At 36.8% G+C, this 18,031-nt stretch overlaps 1 protein-coding gene across 1 annotated transcript in view; it reads right to left on the minus strand.

The window, feature by feature from the left end:
* Positions 1-9,691: 9,691 nt before the first annotated feature.
* Positions 9,692-18,031, minus strand: part of LOC117155872 (uncharacterized) — a 69,516-nt gene continuing 61,176 nt past the window's right edge. The window contains exon 2 of the mRNA XM_033332345.2: positions 9,692-16,557. Within this exon, the coding sequence (XP_033188236.1) occupies positions 14,695-16,557 (1,863 nt within the window). The 3' untranslated portion in view covers positions 9,692-14,694. The remainder of the gene's footprint in view (positions 16,558-18,031) is intronic.

Below are 18,031 nucleotides of genomic sequence, written 5' to 3' on the forward strand. Positions count from 1 at the left end.
AATGGAGCTTTCCTATTCCTTTCGTATAATATTCGTCTCGCGGAAACAGATTTTCGTCGATCTTGATTTTCTTCAGGTCAACCAGACGGCAAAATATATTTCCACCGGCAAAAATCGCATGTCTAGCAATATTCGAATAAACGAATGGTAAAGCATCTAATTTACAAAGAGTTTCTTAAATTGTTGTAACGAATAATAAAGTAGCAGATTATTTATACGTTTAGTAAAATTTGTTTCAGTAAGTTGGGATAAAATTATGCCAGGTATAAAGTAGAAATATAGTACCTTCTTGTTTTAAAGTTATAACTTGTATTATCGCGTAAATTACTGTTGAAAAAATCATTCAAGCTACGAGGGGATGCTACGCAGCCTGCTTCGTCACCACGCCTCTTCCAACACCCGCCTACAAAGCTCTCGCATGCGTGATACGTTCATCTCCGTGGTCCTTTCCGACAGAAGATAGTTATATTTTAACTACTATTAGCTTATTTGAAAATGATTATACCTTCCGAATTCCTATCATCATCTTCATTTTGTCATTCTTTATCTGCTTCTTTCTTTTCTTTTTTGTGATGTAATTATATCTACGCTCAAATTGGAATACGCGTCAACAATTAACTTCATTAAAGCTATAAACATTTACCAGATGTGTTATATATTTGGCCATTGTTTATTTTCGAAAATTCCAAGAAATTATTCTTCGTCTAAAAATACCAATTTCAATTTTACACATAAAAATAGCGCAAGAGAGGTAGATCTTTCTCAGCTACGATACAAACGATTCTATCAAATTCCCCATTTCACTTATACATTTCGATGGACGTAAGAAGCTCTAGAGGCTCTAGTACCAAACGATTTCCCCTCTCTGTAAAATCCCACGTGCAAAATTGCGAGGGTAAGCGACGAGAAGGTGCTCGACACCTTAATAGAAGCAAGAGTTGCCGCGAGATTTCACAATGGCGCAGCGGGCGTTCGCGATATAAATATTTGTCTTCGAGGAGCCGACAAGATCCCGGAGTGTGAGCAAGTGCGAGCACGGTGGAGCGAACCAAGAGGGTCAAAATAATGGCGACGAAGTGTACGTTGAAACGACGTGTGCGCCGCTTTGTCCGTGAATACCTAAACGCATGTGAGTTGGAAAGCCCTCGGCCACTTGAAAGACAAAAAAGCTACCTTCGCGGAGATCGGCCCGCATGTCTTTGCCCGTCAACTGTTTGTGGGAAAGTTTCCGGGGAATATGAAATGTCAAACCTTGATCGTGTTCCCTTTTGTGCATGGACGAGACGTCGACGATCGGAAATGTTGCGCGATGAAGAATTTAATTATTCGTATACAGGGTGGTTAGTAACTGGTGGTACAAGCGGAAGGGGGGTAATTCTACGCGTAAAAAGAAGTCGAAAATATAGAATGAAAATTTTTCGTTTGAGGCTTTGTTTTCGAGAAAATCGACTTTGAATTTTAGCTCGGTACGCGCGCACTTCATCACGTCTCGTTATAACGGATCTCACTGCAGATCATTGTCTCGATGGAAAAATTGAAAAAAAAATTTTTATTCTATATTTTCGACTTCTTTTTTCGCGTAGAATCACCCCCCCCCTTTCCGCTTGTACCACCAGTTACCAACCACCCTGTATATCGTTGAACGACACACGTACGTTCTAGTTGCTTCTTGGATTTGTAGTAATGTTTAAAGTAGTTACAAAATTAAAAATTGTGAAGTTTGTAAACAGTAATTTGTAAGAAATATTCGATCTCGTAGTTTGGTCTGGTTACAAACATTCCTTTAAGTAATTCTCGTTATTCTTATATTCCTATTCTGATATGAAGTTACTAAAACTATCCTATGCTAGCATCTAAGTACATAATCAATTTCAAAGTATGTTATGCCTCGATTAATTAATTATTTCTAATTCATAGAACTATTTCAATTAATATTTTGAAACGTACCTGTACGTAAAGTAAATTGTGTAAATATTTTGATAATAAACCAGAGAACGTACATATATATAGAAATTACAAGGTATCAACTGTAAATATAGTACGTGGGTATAGTTGATTATGTAATTACATACTGCTATTGTATTGAGACTTATCAATATGATGATCAACTGACTGTTCAATCGATCTTGTATTTTTACAATTTCTGTAAAATGTATATTTGCAATAAATATCATATAACTTTTACGTATATTTTCTCCATTTATTTCGAACTTGACCAACACAATCATAATAATCGTGTTGCACTGAATATCAATGAAACTTAAAAATGTTTTCTATAACATGCATAATACATATATTCGTAATAGATTCTTACAATAAATGTTCAAATACTTTCATGTATAACGACTCCAATCGAAAACAGATAATTAATCTCGAAGCGAACTGTCTAAAATGCGCACAAAACCGTTTGGATGGACAAGAAGATTCTCTCTTAAGAAACACTCTCAAACAGCAAATGATTGATTCGTCTGCGTGCTCGAGCATGTATAACGTCCTGTTTGACACTAATATTTCGGCGTTGGTTCGTCCTGACAGGGCTAAAAGCCGCCCTCCCCGAAAATCGGGCCATCTACATTCACTCTACAGGATAATGCCGGCTCCCGCAGATGGCAAGGACAAATCACTTAACACGATCTGGTTACTTTTCCTTCGTGCTGCGTGGAATGACAAATTATTTTCCATTATCACCGCTGATGACGTATACGATCACTCGTAAAATATGAAGACACCCGCTACCCTAAGAGCAGAACTTAATTAACCAACCATCTAACCGGATTTAGCCTGCCGATAATTTATTCGAAAGTATCTAATTAACAGCGAATGTCTCGTGCTACCTGGCGGACGTCGACTACGGTTTTATTGCAGGTGAGCTGATTGGAGCTGTCTGTTCCTTAAGATGTTGAATGAAAATTGACGCCAGGAAGATTAAATTAATTCAATTTAAAGTAACCGGTTATGCAAACGTATTCCAAACTGCCAAATTTTTATGTATTATTTCGCAGAATTTTCTGAAACAATTAAAATGTTCAAATAAAAATTAGGTCTGCAAAGTTTGAAATTAGTAATTTGTAACCGCTGAATTTTATTTTCATTTTTCATATCTCGTCTCTCCATCTTTTTCATCCCACTGTGAAAATCCCACTGTGTAATTCAAAAAGATCAACGAAGCTACGACCGAAGGAACCAAATGTCTCTTGACTAAATTTACAAAAACACATTCTGCATCACCCCAAAACAACCTATTTCTCTCCTGTCTCCAAGATTTCATGAAAGAGTCCGATAAATAGAACCAGAATCTCGTCGTCGAAATTCACTGACAGGTTGACAACCTCATATCCTGACATACAACCAGCATCGTGCGTGCTCTCGTACATCTCTATGATCGAGATGAAACGTCGTTTTCTTCGCTTCTCCTAGGGACAACGACGAGGTCGAAGGGCCACGATAGAACGAAAACGAACGAAAGAAAGAGGCAGAAGGAGAGCAAAGGAAAACGACACACGACATGAATGGACGTAGAGTATTCAATGTTTTATCAAGGATCTATGCAAGCTGAATGCCTTCGAGGACTACCTTTGTGCTTGTTCGCGTCACGAGGCGAGTCCTTTTTAAGAAAGAAGGGCGTGGGAGGAGTGATGACGCGAAGGACGATGGATATGTACGAGTGCCTGTTTCACCGTCGGCCTGAGTACTGTCGGTGGAGGCTAAGGCACAGGTGGCCTCTTCGTACCTTCACGCACCACTAATTTCTTCCTCATTATCCACCGTAGGCGGTCATTCGAGGTTCCGAGCTTCTTGTTCCGTGTTTACCCACCTATTGTTGGACGAAAGGACCCCGTGGATCGCGTCTTCCCTCTCTAACGTGAACTCGGTTTCCTTCGGCTGCTGTGATGTCGCTTGTGCTTGCCCCTTACTTGCGCTCAAGAGAAACGGAGTCGTCAGATGATTGTAAACAGACTGCGTTGGAAGTTTTGAATGTTCGTTTGATAAATTAAAGGTCGTAAGGTTCAATCCTGAATTTTGTACAGAGATATCAAACTAGTTGCGTTTCTCAAATTTGTTTATTGATATCGATTTTGGGATGAGACGATCTGCAATGAACACAATGTTTATGATGGTATCGTTATGGTAAAAAAATTTCAAAGACAAATACATAACTCACAAATTTTTTAGTATTTAGTATAATGGAAGTGGTTTATAAAGAAGAAGAAACCTACGTTCGCGGCTTTTTCTTATTCATATTTGGAATTTTATTCCGAAGAGAAATATCATCGAATTAGTTGAATTCCTCCGATCTAAATCTTCGACTTATTTCATTTTTCTTTCTATTTCCTAAAATTATTAATAAACTGGAAGTTCAATGGAGTTACCAGCAAGATCATTATTCTGCTGATATAAATTACATTTGCTAATGATGTACTACAGCTAAGGTCAATAACAGATTTAAGATAGTAGGCAGAAAAAAATGAATATATTTAAAATATTGGTATATGCCTAGCACATACCTATCCCGTGACACGAAAAAAGAGGATGGAAAGGCAAAGACACAGCTAGGGAGCGTTCGCATGCAAAATCACGTGTACAGCCGCAGGCCGAGTTTGCTTTTCGCTTTTGCGACGCGCATCGTTTCGGGGTTACGCCCTCTCAAGCACGCACTCCTAAATATTGTTCGTTCAACTCGATCGAAGTGACTGTCACTACTTCGGGAAAAGGGGATTAGTATCTCAATTATTTGCACAATGAGACCGTCGCTCTTTCTCCGCCCTCTTCTCAACGTCTCGTTATTTCTATGTTCTCTATTATTCGCGTTCAGTTGATCCCTTCTTGTCCAGTGTGGATAATGTCGAGTGGCAGAGTCACGTGGCAATGTTTACTTGCCGATAATTGCAACTTTTCAAAGGCTTTTGATCATGCCGGCTGCATCGGTAATCCGACCGTATCATGGCAAGTTAATGTTCCACCTTACCGACCTTTACAACCGTGCTCTTCGGGTTGCAGATGGATTAGGCGTGAAGTACTGGAAAAATATTATGTTTAATTTCTTTTAATACTGTTCCCTTAATAATAATAATTGATCGGGAGGTTATGGGTTAAGTTTTTCATTTTTGATATATTTGAAAGTTTGTATACTCGAATATTACAGTTTTATTTCTTTATTAGATTTGTAATGTTATATAATATACCGTTTCGCAATGATAAATTGAAATATCAATATTTTTAAAAAGTTGGTTTTTTATCTTTATCTTACATTAGTTACTTTTCCATTTTATTTCGTAATTTAAATGCGTGCTTCTTAAATTTGTTTCCTTTATTTGTTCATTCATTTTTTTTGCGTTTTATTTCATTTGCGAAAGTATTTAAAATCTGATAATCGGAATAGTTAATATGCAAAGAATTCTAGCCGGAGATATCTTTTTATCATTTGCAATGACAATATCTCACGCTTATAAGTTCAAAAGTTGTAAATAGAATGTCTAATAAATAGTCGTGTGTCACATATAAAGAATAAGAAACGAGTTGTACCAATTAATACGTGAAATCATTCAATTACATGCTATCTATGATAGAAGGAACGCATTGTAGCTAAAAATACGTATGATTCAACATATGTAAGAAAAATTATGTTATAAAAATCGTAATTATAAATTCATAAAATAGTTCTAAATGAATATAATGTAATTTTATCGATATATATATTTGACCATTTAATCTACCAATACTATTATACATATAATATAATTACTAAATTCATACGAAATTGTCAAAATTCTATTACAAACTTATCGAATGTCCGGTATTACAAATAATTTTTCTAACTACAGCTTATACGTTAACAACACACAATTTGCCGCCACTTCAATATAAATTACGTCTAAATAATGCATACGAACAAATGAATCCAAACGTATCGAGCAACATGCTTCTTTCTAAAATACCACTTTCGTGCCTTCTTCCCAGAAGATCCGTATCCAAGCCGAAGCTCCATGAGCATCATAAAAACCCTTCCATCCTATGCACGTTAAAAATATCCATTCGAGGATCAGAAAATGGACCCCAACATATAAACCTCCTCCTCCAATCCACGAGATATCCAACCGCCTAAAAGAGGAAAAAAGGAACAGATACGTTTCTACCAAACAGTAAAAGTCTCGAGCAGCAACCGCAGGAAGGCTTGGATTCCCATGCAAAACTTCGATATCGAGCATAGAAATCGTCTTACCGCCTGATGCACGATTCCCACCGGCTTTGGGTGGGCGTCAAAAAGAGTATCGAGGCGGCGCAACGAGCGTACCCTGAGGAGGAAAGACCCCAGAAAGACACCAAGGACGTTCACTGCCCCCGTAGCTAAAACACACACACGAGGGCCTCGGAGTGTCCTGTCTGGCGCCAGGATAATGAAGCAGCGCGGTCGGAGTTCCACACACAGGCGGGGGAAGTTATCGATCTAACCGCGTGAATATTTTAATTCAAACCGGAGTTTCATTTCTATCGCCTACGGATGAATTTAACGAACTTGGTGGAATCGAGATCGTGGCTTACGGAGAGAGGCTGGAATCGAGAGGAATGAAAAAAGAGACGGAGTAGCCGGCGAGCAACTAGACAAGCGTGAAACGTGTATCGTTCCAAGCGATTCAGACGCTACCGGTTCTGTTCATCGATCCTGTAAATTAATAGGAGCATCGGGAAAAAAGAGTATCGTGGTTTTCGATGTATATGGCTCGGATCTAGGAAGCGAAGCTGCCTTGACGGGTGGAAAAATGTGGAGTTAGAGGATCAGGAGAATGAGATATTAATATTCGTAAAATGGTAATGCAACCCGACTGTATAGTATAGATTAACTATTATCTTTCTTACTTTAACTATATAATGGTATTATAGTACATTTCAAACAAACAGAATTATATTATCTAACAAACAAATAGGGTGAAATAATTCAGATAAAATTGGTTCTTTATGCGACCAAACTAACGCAGAATTATTTCAAAATACATGTGAACCAAATTAAAAAGCGAGTATGAGGAGAGCATCAGAATGCTAAAGATTAATTATTTCGAATTGTGTGAATAACATAAATTTCTATATATAATAACAACAAATCATTTTGATTTATTTTAATGTTTTATGAAAACAACAATAGACGACTAGAAAGTGCAGTAGAAATCTGATGAAAGCCATCCCAAGTCACAAATAATAAACAGCATTTCACAGAGCAATATAAAGATGATACGAGACGGGAAAGACAATAAGTTCATAATTGACTACTAAATAAATTTCAATAATGTTGAAGTCCATTTATATAGAGTGACTCGCATGTGAATGCGCTTATCTGCGAAGATTTTCATTAATCACGACCTTAAGAAAAAGATTCATCAAATATCCCAATAATCGCATCAATTGCTGATTTATCGACTCCAATTAAGAACTATTTTTGTCTGCAATTAGTTACCGTAATTGCTACCTTCAAAACCTATTTATCACGGATTTTCAACGGAAACACAAGTATCTCCGCGGGTAATTATTGAATTTGTATCAATCCCGGCTGTCAAGCAGCAGGTACGTTGATAACGGTGAACTTGCAATATGATTTATACTTCGAACCGAAATACAATTAATGTCGGAGTTAGGGCATGGGAAAGAGCTGCACTGTTAGCAAGATGGTGTCTTGTTTGCTTGAAATAATTTCTTACGTACTACTTGAATAATCGACCTTTACTGATCATCGTGCAGCTGCACTGAATATGAAAATTATTACACCCCCTTCGTTCCTTAGCGTTATATATCGACTCGATCGATCCAAGCATCTCGCTCGTTCTCGCACGTACGTGAACGTTACGATCGCGATGGCTGTAATTTGTAGCGAACCGACTAAGCTTGAAACTTAATTAATCGAATAATGTAATAGAATTATAGAACTTGAAGATGAAATGAAAGGAGGCATATAGATATTTCGTTATGATAACTCGTCTTTTTTTGTAATTTCTATATATATTTTTAGATTCGTTTTAAGCCTTACCAATAGAATCGTGATGGTTAAGTGTTATAACTATGCTAATGAAATTTCAAAATGTTTCGCATAATATGCTTTAGACATTTAATTTATGTTATAGTCAGAATTACTTTTGTGTTATATTTCCTACTACATTTAAATTGATTACTAAACCGCAGATACATATTCGCGTATTTATGCCAATTGTAAATATGCAAAAATGAGCAGACACAAAATTCTATAAAAATATCAAAAATAGAATTATGTGCTATAACATTTAGAGCATAGAACATATTTTTATATATTGAAGTTTCTCTTTTTTCATCTACGAAGAAACAAATTTGCATAAAGATCCATAGGCTATTTATTATGTTCTTTCTTTCGATAAAAATTGATACATGCTAACAAACATGCTTATGAAACATAATACCAGCAATGATCTTTAACTGAACCGTATTTAAACATTTTTATCATATCATAGTCACCGACAAAAGAGTAAAACCATACAAATGCAACAAAAATGACGAAAATCAGAAACTTCATGAAAAAATCCGAGAAAATAATGTAAGTCATTGCAGGTCTCGTATATGAATTTATTCATTCGTTTAATGATACGTCTCACAGCTCGACATTTCGTAGTCCCTGGCTAATTCGTAACACTTAAATTAATTTTTCTCCCGTGTCGTGACAAAATTGTGGACCTGCGACTCGACCAAGAGTAAGAATTAAAGCTCATAAGTGTGAATTATCGCCGCATGATTAGGCTTGTATACGTCTCGCGGATCGGACACAGCCCCTTATTTTCGCGAATTGATCGCTCAATATCTGACGACTCTCTCGACCCTACTATTATCGGCTTGCCTTCGTGTCGATAATGACCGCATAAATCGTTTCTTAGCCCAGTAAACTGCCAAGTGCGCTTATTGTCCTCAACCTTCCGGCTGGTAGCCTTGCAGAGGAATTATCTCTTGAAAAATCACTATAATAATCGTAGGAAAAATCTTTGATACTGACGAGGTTCGTGTATCAATTAAAAATGCAGCGTGAAAGTTATATGGTCGAACGTTATAGATTAAATGTTAGAGAATAACGTATTCATGACGGTAAATTATAAGTTTCTTGCTTGACCCGTAGTGTGTATATATTGTAAGATGTTTGTTGAACTTTACTTACAGTCGATAATAATGGTGAGTTCACGAGAACGAGGTGAAGTTAACAATAGGCGTATAAAAATGTAAATTTCTTAGCTGATATTATTTTCGTCCTCTTTTTCTTTCATCGTTGTTCTTTTATAATATTTTTTTGCAAAGATTGTTTTCAATTTATTGATGTGGTTTCTATTTCTATAATAGTCATTTAGATACCCGAATTTATTCATGAAGTTTTAAATTCCTCTGATAGAATAGTAATGCATTTAAATGGCAAAATCTATTTACTATACGTATATTTAATTGAAAATTTACATATGATGCTATACAATTTGTATTTTTCCTACTTTTAGTTACCGTTAGTTAGGTTTACTATTATTTGGAAATTATTCTAATTATAATAAAAGTGTGTTTATCACTAAAGAAAGTAAATGTAAAAACGTATAAAAATGGAAAAGGAAAGAATTTTCGTATGATATTTAATATGCTGTATCTCGTTAGTTGTAAATCGTAGTTCTTATAATTTAAAGGTGAAAAGAAATCGTACAAATGAAAATATTATGACAATGGAATTTATTACAAAGTTGCATTCGACGAATGACAATGGTTGCACAGCGCTATGCATAATAATTAATAATAATCATTAGACTACGTACGCCTAACGTAAAAGGGAGACAGAATGTACTTAATCGTAACGGTATCACGTGTATAACATATCGGAATACTTTATCTTTTACATATAAAATAAAGACAATATGAACGCGCACTTAGCCTACGAGGATGAGCAACATTCGAACGAACGAGTTCCATCGATTCGATACGATCCATCAGCACGTATCGCTTCGAGATTCGCTTTTCTTCTTGGCTATCAGAAAAGTATCGAGCGAACGTGCGTGCGAACGATCGAGATCGTGTATATAATTTAAGGTGAGTACGCGTGACACGTTATTTAAATGGCAGGAGGAACTATCTCAAAGATTGAGGTAATGAGGAAGAATGAGCTATTTAATCCTAAATAAAATAACGTTATCGTCTTACGCTCTACGGTCTTCTCCACGAATGAGATACTTCCTTGACGTCGAAACGTCTTACAAAACTTAGGGTAAGATAGAATTATTCAAATCAAACTAAGCAATTTGCTTTATGATTTGCTAAATATTGTTATAACAATTTTTGAGCTATTTATTCGTTGTTAAAGCTAAATTCGTTGTTAGTAACAGCTTGATGCCTATACTTTTCTACGAGGATATAATTCCTACTCATCAAAAGATAAGAAGTTTTTCAATTAATTAATTTAGTTAATAATTCTCGGTTCTAATTACCATAAATACCATAAGATTATTTAAGTTATTCTTCTTGACGCTTATTCTTGTTGGACCTAAAGTACGCGATATTTTCTTATTCTTTCGTTGTTATATTAAAAGCTAATACGCTACACCTCATAATTATAAAATCACCCAAAATCTTTCAGTTTTTATATATCAACGTGACAGGAGGACAAAGTAATTGGATAATTTGAAATTGTATCGAGATTCAGTAATTTATCGCTTTCTTTGCTAAAAAGAATATATTCACTGAAAAAGGGAGAAACAATGTCTTATTATACAAAAACTGAACTTAGATTACGATGGAATGAAATGAAACAATAACTTCTGTAAGTTTAATTGTTCAATTTTACGTATTTCCAATTAGATTTTTTATCCTATCTTGTATCCGCATAAGAATTGACAATTTTTGGGCAATTTTATATAATAGTTGTGAGATGTAGCGTCTCACAATGAGTTTGATTATTCTGTGCAAAATTTTAATTGAATTTGATGATGCTAAGACTTAGCTGACTCAAATAACGCTACCTTGCTCTATAATAGAAACTTATATCTTAAAAATTGCGCAGAGACGCTGCCGTGACAAGTCAGCAGTTCAGTCGCAGCGGCGGAGCCTTCGAAGAAATTAAGATTTTAAAGTGATCCAAAATGGAGGCCCTGGCAGCTGCGACTTCTCGATGTGCTTTTTCATCACAGAAGCGTCACAGTGACGAAAGCACGCGACATACATGTTTAGTCGATTCTCTTGGATATCTCGCTGCTTCGTTCGTCGCTATTTTCAAAACTTTAGGTGACGAGGGATTGTCAGATCGATGTCGTTTACTTCATTACTTGTGTCGTGCGAGGTCTTTTCGATTTAAATTTTTAGTTTCAATATATTAAAAAGTATGGAGATACATAATGCGAGATATTAGTTGGAAAATCAATCGATTTGTGTCTTTCTTCCATTAATTTTTGTACGATGACTGGTTAGAAAAAAAAGTTTGGGATCTTTTGGAATTTGAAGAAAAAGTTGGAACGCAAAAACATGCAGCATATCCATACAGATGATTCATAAAAAATTTCAAATTAAAAAATTATTAAAATTGTTTCGAAATATCCGCTGTGATATCGATTCTGACAGTATCTGTAGGAAAAGATTAATTGAAAAATTTGGAAGGTATTAAAGTTATGGAAAAAAGGAATGAATGGGAAAATTTGAAGTGTATTTAGTTACCATTAGCATAATTTTATGAAACGTAATAGACGTAACAAAAATTATTTAAACATCATGCATAAATGATAAAATATCATTCGTCCATTTACGAATAACTCAACTGATCATTATTTACATTATAATCCCTCTAAACTCCACCAAATATGAAAATTCACTAACCAAACGAAACTTTTCTTCAGCTTTAAATATTGTACGAACGTACAACGCTGAAACAAGATGCGACGCAGTAAAACCAAAAGAAACAATTAAATAAGAGAAATACAAGCATCCAATCGTAATAAGGGTATCCTTCCCAATAACAATAATTAATATTGCGATATCGTCGACTTAACAACCGAACACCGTGTCGTTACTCCATCACCACCACCACCTTCTAGTTTAACGAATCTCGGAAGAGAGAAACATACGTTTGCGATTAACGCGATCACAAAAGATTTACGCAACTACGTGGCGCCATGATCGAGGACCTCCTGCTCGCGTGGCAGCGGAGAACGTGTTTAATCGCTAGACGAACAAAGGGAAAAGAAATGTTTCTCGGACGACTCGAGACGCGTGACGAGACCGTCAAAGGCCATCGGGTAGCATACAAAAGTTCGTACTTTCGCCACCGAAAGGAGTCACTTTCATCTGTCAAGTTTCGCAACGAAACTGGCCGGGCTTCGAATTCCCTGTGTTTCGCTCCTGATCGAATCGTCCAGCGACCGTTTTCCCGTCTCCGTCTGACAGTACGGATATACACGCATGTTGATGCCTAACAGCGAGATCATGGAAGGCCATTCTTAAAAATTAATCGTTGAGGCAGTTGCGTTGGCAAGAGCGAAAGAATCAGTCGTTTTCGTTCTATCGACATTGTCGCGTCGCTTTGGGCGAGTCAGCGATTGGATCGTTGTTTTATCGTTTATACACTATTTGAAAGTACCCAAGTATTTGTTTATATTTTATGCATAATAGATTGATTATAGAATTACAATGAGAAACAAAAATGTTCATACAGTTGGAACGTAGAGATAAAACGAGCAATATTTTTTGTATTCTATATTATATATGCAACTAATATATGCAATAGATATTATGCACTGGGACAGTAATAGGTGCAATTAACTTCTATTTCTGTACATTCATTAACGTAAATGTCTGTGAATAGTACATAGTCATATACGTTTGAATATATTTAATAATATACGAAATATCGCTTTTTAATTTCTACACTGCAGCTGTACGAATATTTTTGTCTATCAATGTATTTTGATGTGATGTAAGTTAATAAGATTGTAAAATTCTAAGTTGGATTTCTATAAATTTTGAAATACAAGTCACGTAGTATAAGAAAAATTCTTGATAAAGTTGCCATTAGAATCCTTCGAACACAAATCATTTTATGCATAAAGGGAAACCATTCAGAATCTATCTTCGCTTTGTACGCTTCAATTTTCCCATAACCATCGATGAATAATCTTTAACTTTGTATTCTTTATAATTTCAAGCTCTCTGACGAAAGAGCCGATCGCGAAGTCAGTGGAGGATCGCTGTGACCTTTTCCAGACCTTAGAAACGACGGAGTGACGACCAACTAAAGATTACTATCCATGCTAACGAGTCCAAGTAGTTTGCTTATTCGTGGAACTTATGTTAGTGTACCATGCATTTATCACAATGGTACTTTTCGCGATGACATTGAATTCTCGATCTTCTGCAATGCGTCTTTGATAATAATATCTCAAGTACAATGAATCATAAATACATATACTTTAGTTTATCGATTGAAATATTTCTCTTATTTGTAACATTTACGTCAGATGCTCTACATTTATATGTACAATATTATATTAGAAAACACATAATATTTCTAAATATTTTTTCTATTATGATTCTATTATAATCCCCTCTATAAGTTACTGGACGGTTGGTAATCTTAAAAATAAATTTTATTGAAACAAGTTATTGATAGGTTTATTGAAATTATTCTTACTATTAATAAGATTTTTATGAACATACAGTAGTACTGTATTTATTAAAATGCAATTGTAATTAGCGAATTTTTATTATAAGAACAAAAATTAAAGATAATGGGAGGATCAATAAATTCTTATTTTGTATGAGTTGGTCGTTTCCCGACTGGTTTAGATAAATAAAATTCTACTGTAGTGTAAATACTTTCTTCATTCATAATCGAATAAAATGTATTAATTGCTCAGAAAATTGTGAATAATGTACTATGTACTTGTAGTTATGATTTATGTTTTCGTTTGAGAGGTGTATTTTCAACTAGAAAATTAGGACTCATAGTAAATTTACACGTGTATTTCTACGAAGAAATGATGAATGATTTTACTAATGTATTTTTGAGTCACTCTTCAATTATTTTCTAAGCATAATCTTTATTTAATACCTGTTATTAATCATCTCCTTATTATTCTATAATGTGTTCAACGGACATATATGCTTCTATATAACGCTTAGAAACACCATAGTACACATATCTAGAGCACATATGTAGTTTCAATGTACTTCAAATAAGAGAAATATTTTATTCTACCTTTGCTTTTTAATACATTTTGCGTCAGTTATGTAAAAATATATTTTTTTCATATATAATCATCTAATTGCCGATAATGCAAAAATACGTCTCTTTTTATAGTTGATGTATTTAGTGAAATATTTATCTGATGAAGTATCTCGCACAGTTTATAAGAATTTACGAAACTCGAGATCTTAATTCGTCGAAATTTAACATGTTGTTCCTTCGACTCGTCTTTCTATGCTCAATCCTTAACACACCAAAAAACAATCCAAATACTCCACCTATCATTCCCATATCACCAGCCATAGACAATCATGGAAGATCCTTAGATTCTAAGAAACCCGATGCTTAAAATTACTCTGAGGCAGTTGAGTTGGGAATAGCAGTTTCAAAGATCAGTCATTTCGCTTCGTCTCGCCATTCTTCTAGCAAAGCGACACGATTGAGTCGACTCGCCTCCGTTACACTTCTATCCATCCTTCCATCGCTGATTCATCTCATAAAGCGAGGAATTTCATTAGTGCATCGTATATGAGTCGAGGATTGATGGTGCCATCCGCAGTATAGCGAACACCTCTCAAAGAACCATCATCGTGGCTCACCACTCCGTATTCCCCAACGATAAAACCGTCCGGAGTTCTCTCTTCGACCCTGTATTTCCTGTAGTTCCTACCTTCGACCACGTAACCCACTTTGTGACCATCTTCCACTTCGGAAGCGTTCGAAGGTTCCGTAAGCATAATCTGTGGTCCATGGACGTTTCCATTGCTACTCACACTAACGGATTCATCCACCTCGTAATTCTGCTCGTCTGGCTCTCCGCCACGTTCGCGACTCAATGGTTGACCTTCTGAGTCGTAAAGTTTGCTAGGTTCGCTATAAACTTGGGCAGGTTGCGAATAAACCTTCGCTGGTTCCGAATAAACTTTAGCTGGTTCCGAGTAAACCTTCGATGGCTCCGAGTACACTTTTTCTGGTTCACCATAGACTTTTGCAGGTTCGCTGTAAACCTTGGCTGGTTCACTATATACCTTCGCTGGTTCACTATAAACCTTTGCTGGCTCGCTGTACACCTTGGCTGGTTCTCCATAAATTTTCTCAGGTTCGTTATAGCCCTTTGCTGATTCGCTGTACAATTTAGCTGGCTCGCTGTACGGCCGTGGTGACTTATAGCTCTTCGATGGCTGGCTATACATCTTGGAGCCTGGACGATTGTAGTGGGAAGCGTCGAAGTGTCTGCCTGCCTTTCGACCTTGGGCCTGGTAGCGCTCTGACTGTACTTCCATTGGTTCTTCGCTGAACTCCTTTGATTCGGCGTTCTCTTCCGGCAACTCGTAGTTCTCCTCTGTTGGCAGGGTGATCATGTCCCCTGAAGGATTGTTCGTATTGTTGTTATTATTATTATTTATCTCCTTCTGATGTTCAACGAAAGAAGGAGTGTGCTTGTTCATCGATCTAGGCGTAACCGAACTTTGAACTCGCCAACTGGTGCTCAGCGAGCCTTCGTCAACGGAGAATTCGCTCCTGTTCGATTCTGATACGATGTTACTAAGTTCCTCAGTGACGAAGCTTGAAGGCGACGGTGTCGTCATTCTCGGCGATTTAGAAGTGGTTGTCGTCGTCGTTGTAGTAGTCGTGGTCAATGTTCTCGCAGTCGTGGAGCTCATAGTCCTCGTTGTAGGAGGCCTTGTCGTGCCATTCTTCAACTCTTTCGTAACATCTTTAGACGAAATTCCGATGGAGCTTGGCGGTCGAGACACGACTGTCGCATCTGTATTGTCGTAATGTTCCACCCTGACCTTGTACGGCGTAGCTTCGACGGTGGACGTCACACTGACACCTATAACTTTCTGTCGGCTGACTGCTTTGTTCGTCGAATTGCTCGTTGCGTTTGTCCTCGATGGTGATTTCTCTTGAGCTGTCGTCGACGTGACCGTCGTCGTACTTATTGAACTTTGAGGAGCCAGCCGTGTCGAAGATATGTCACTGGTGGTGCTCAATTCGTCGATTAACGATGCTAGATTTTGTTGCCTATTTTCTAACGTTTTGTGGCTTATGGGGTAAAATCGAACAACCTCTTCTCGGCCACTGGTGTTGCGCGCTCTCGGGACGACTTGTTTATTGCCAGGATTTCGCGATATTCGGTAAATCGAAGCCTCGTGCTGATGCGATTCCGCTGTCGCGCTATCTCCTGTTGACGACGTGTGTCCTCCTCGTCTGAAACCCCTACGTCGCTGTGGCGGCGTGGCCATGGCGCCGTTTATGAAGACTGACAGAAATTCCGTGCCCGCGAGTATGTCGTTTCTCTTCGCTGGAGCACCGTGTACTTCGTCCCACACCAGTGCCGCCTGCAGCAGTACCTGGAAAATGTTTGGTCGGTCAGTGGAATGCGGAAAGGATTTATAATGTTGAATAGCAATTAAAGATCGCTCTTAAAGTAACATTTTATAGCGGTGGTTTAGTATTATTGCATTTTGGAGAATGTAAGAGAATCACGAGTGCGTCCGTGATTATTTTGATTTTAATATCTTGTAATGTCGAGTTTCAGAATACTCTCATTTCTCAAATGATATCGCGTCTTTAAATTTTAGGTAAAAAACTTTGTCATAGCGTCTGTACTCAGACTCATTTGTGCTATGAAGATACGAATGTAATTGTATTTTTTAATTTTCAATTTTTAATTGTACAAATGTAAATGTATCAAGTTCTTCTATGTATACATCAATCCTCTTCATAAGCAAACAAACCTTTTCATATTTCATAATTCGATCATCTACATCCAAGCTTCTTTACTGCCAAAAGATCATAAATTATAAAAAATCTAAGATACTCATCAATGTTACTATTAATTAATGCCTTATTATATATAAGGCATTATAATATATAATCATTCGTTGAGTCAAATGTTTGAAATTTTATTTGATAAAAGTAAAAGTTCTATCCAAAGAAATTCTAGGTTAAAATTTCGCACGAATCCTCAACAACCTATACCGAAGAAGATCCAAACCTCTTAATTTTATTACTATAAGAATGAGAATTTCAGATTGTCAATATTAACCTTTATATTGAAAATCTCCACTTTCACAAAACGAATTTATTGAAACATGCGGTTCTCACAATGCGTTCACATTAAAATGGTAAAGAATTCATAAAAGAACACAAAGAACCAAATCGTCCTCAAGTCAATCGCTATCTATGGAACGGACGAGAATCCTGAAGACAGAAATACAGAGAACAGTTGAAACAAAAGTACGTTGTTAACGTTGCATGGAGATATGCATCGTGCAGGCTAACGTGTGGCGTTTCCAGTATCTGTAAAGTGCAAAGTGTAAAAGTTAGGCGAACTGTTGCGAGGGCCATTAAAGCCACGTGGAATCGGTGAACAAGTTCGTAAGTACTTTACGATCCGAGGACGCGCGGAGCATGTCGGGTCGCGTTTATTTTTCAATTCGCGCGCGAACGATAAAGCGCCATCGCGTCGGACCATATTGGACACACGAAGGTCACGCCAGGTGCATCCGAGCAATTTATAAATTATGTTATGGCCGCCGTAAAGTACACGAACAGGCGCAGCTTATTACGCCGGGGAGTTTTAACTCGTGTTTCATAGCTGTCACCTTGTTATCTTCCCAAACGTCTCATTTTCTAGCGTATTTAAAACTGGCGGCCTTCGCCATCCCTTAAGAACGCGTTTCTTATAGCGCGATGCCTCAATTCCTTGCGATAATAGAAATAAATTAAACAAAGATAATAGGTGTAAATTGTTAAAGTTCAGATAAAATTCAATGTTTCGAAGTTAGTTTACTTAGTGGTTAGAGTTAGAGCGAGAGAGAA

The sequence above is a fragment of the Bombus vancouverensis genome, chromosome 8, assembly GCF_051014615.1.
Source record: "Bombus vancouverensis nearcticus chromosome 8, iyBomVanc1_principal, whole genome shotgun sequence".
Lineage (NCBI taxonomy): Eukaryota > Metazoa > Arthropoda > Insecta > Hymenoptera > Apidae > Bombus > Bombus vancouverensis.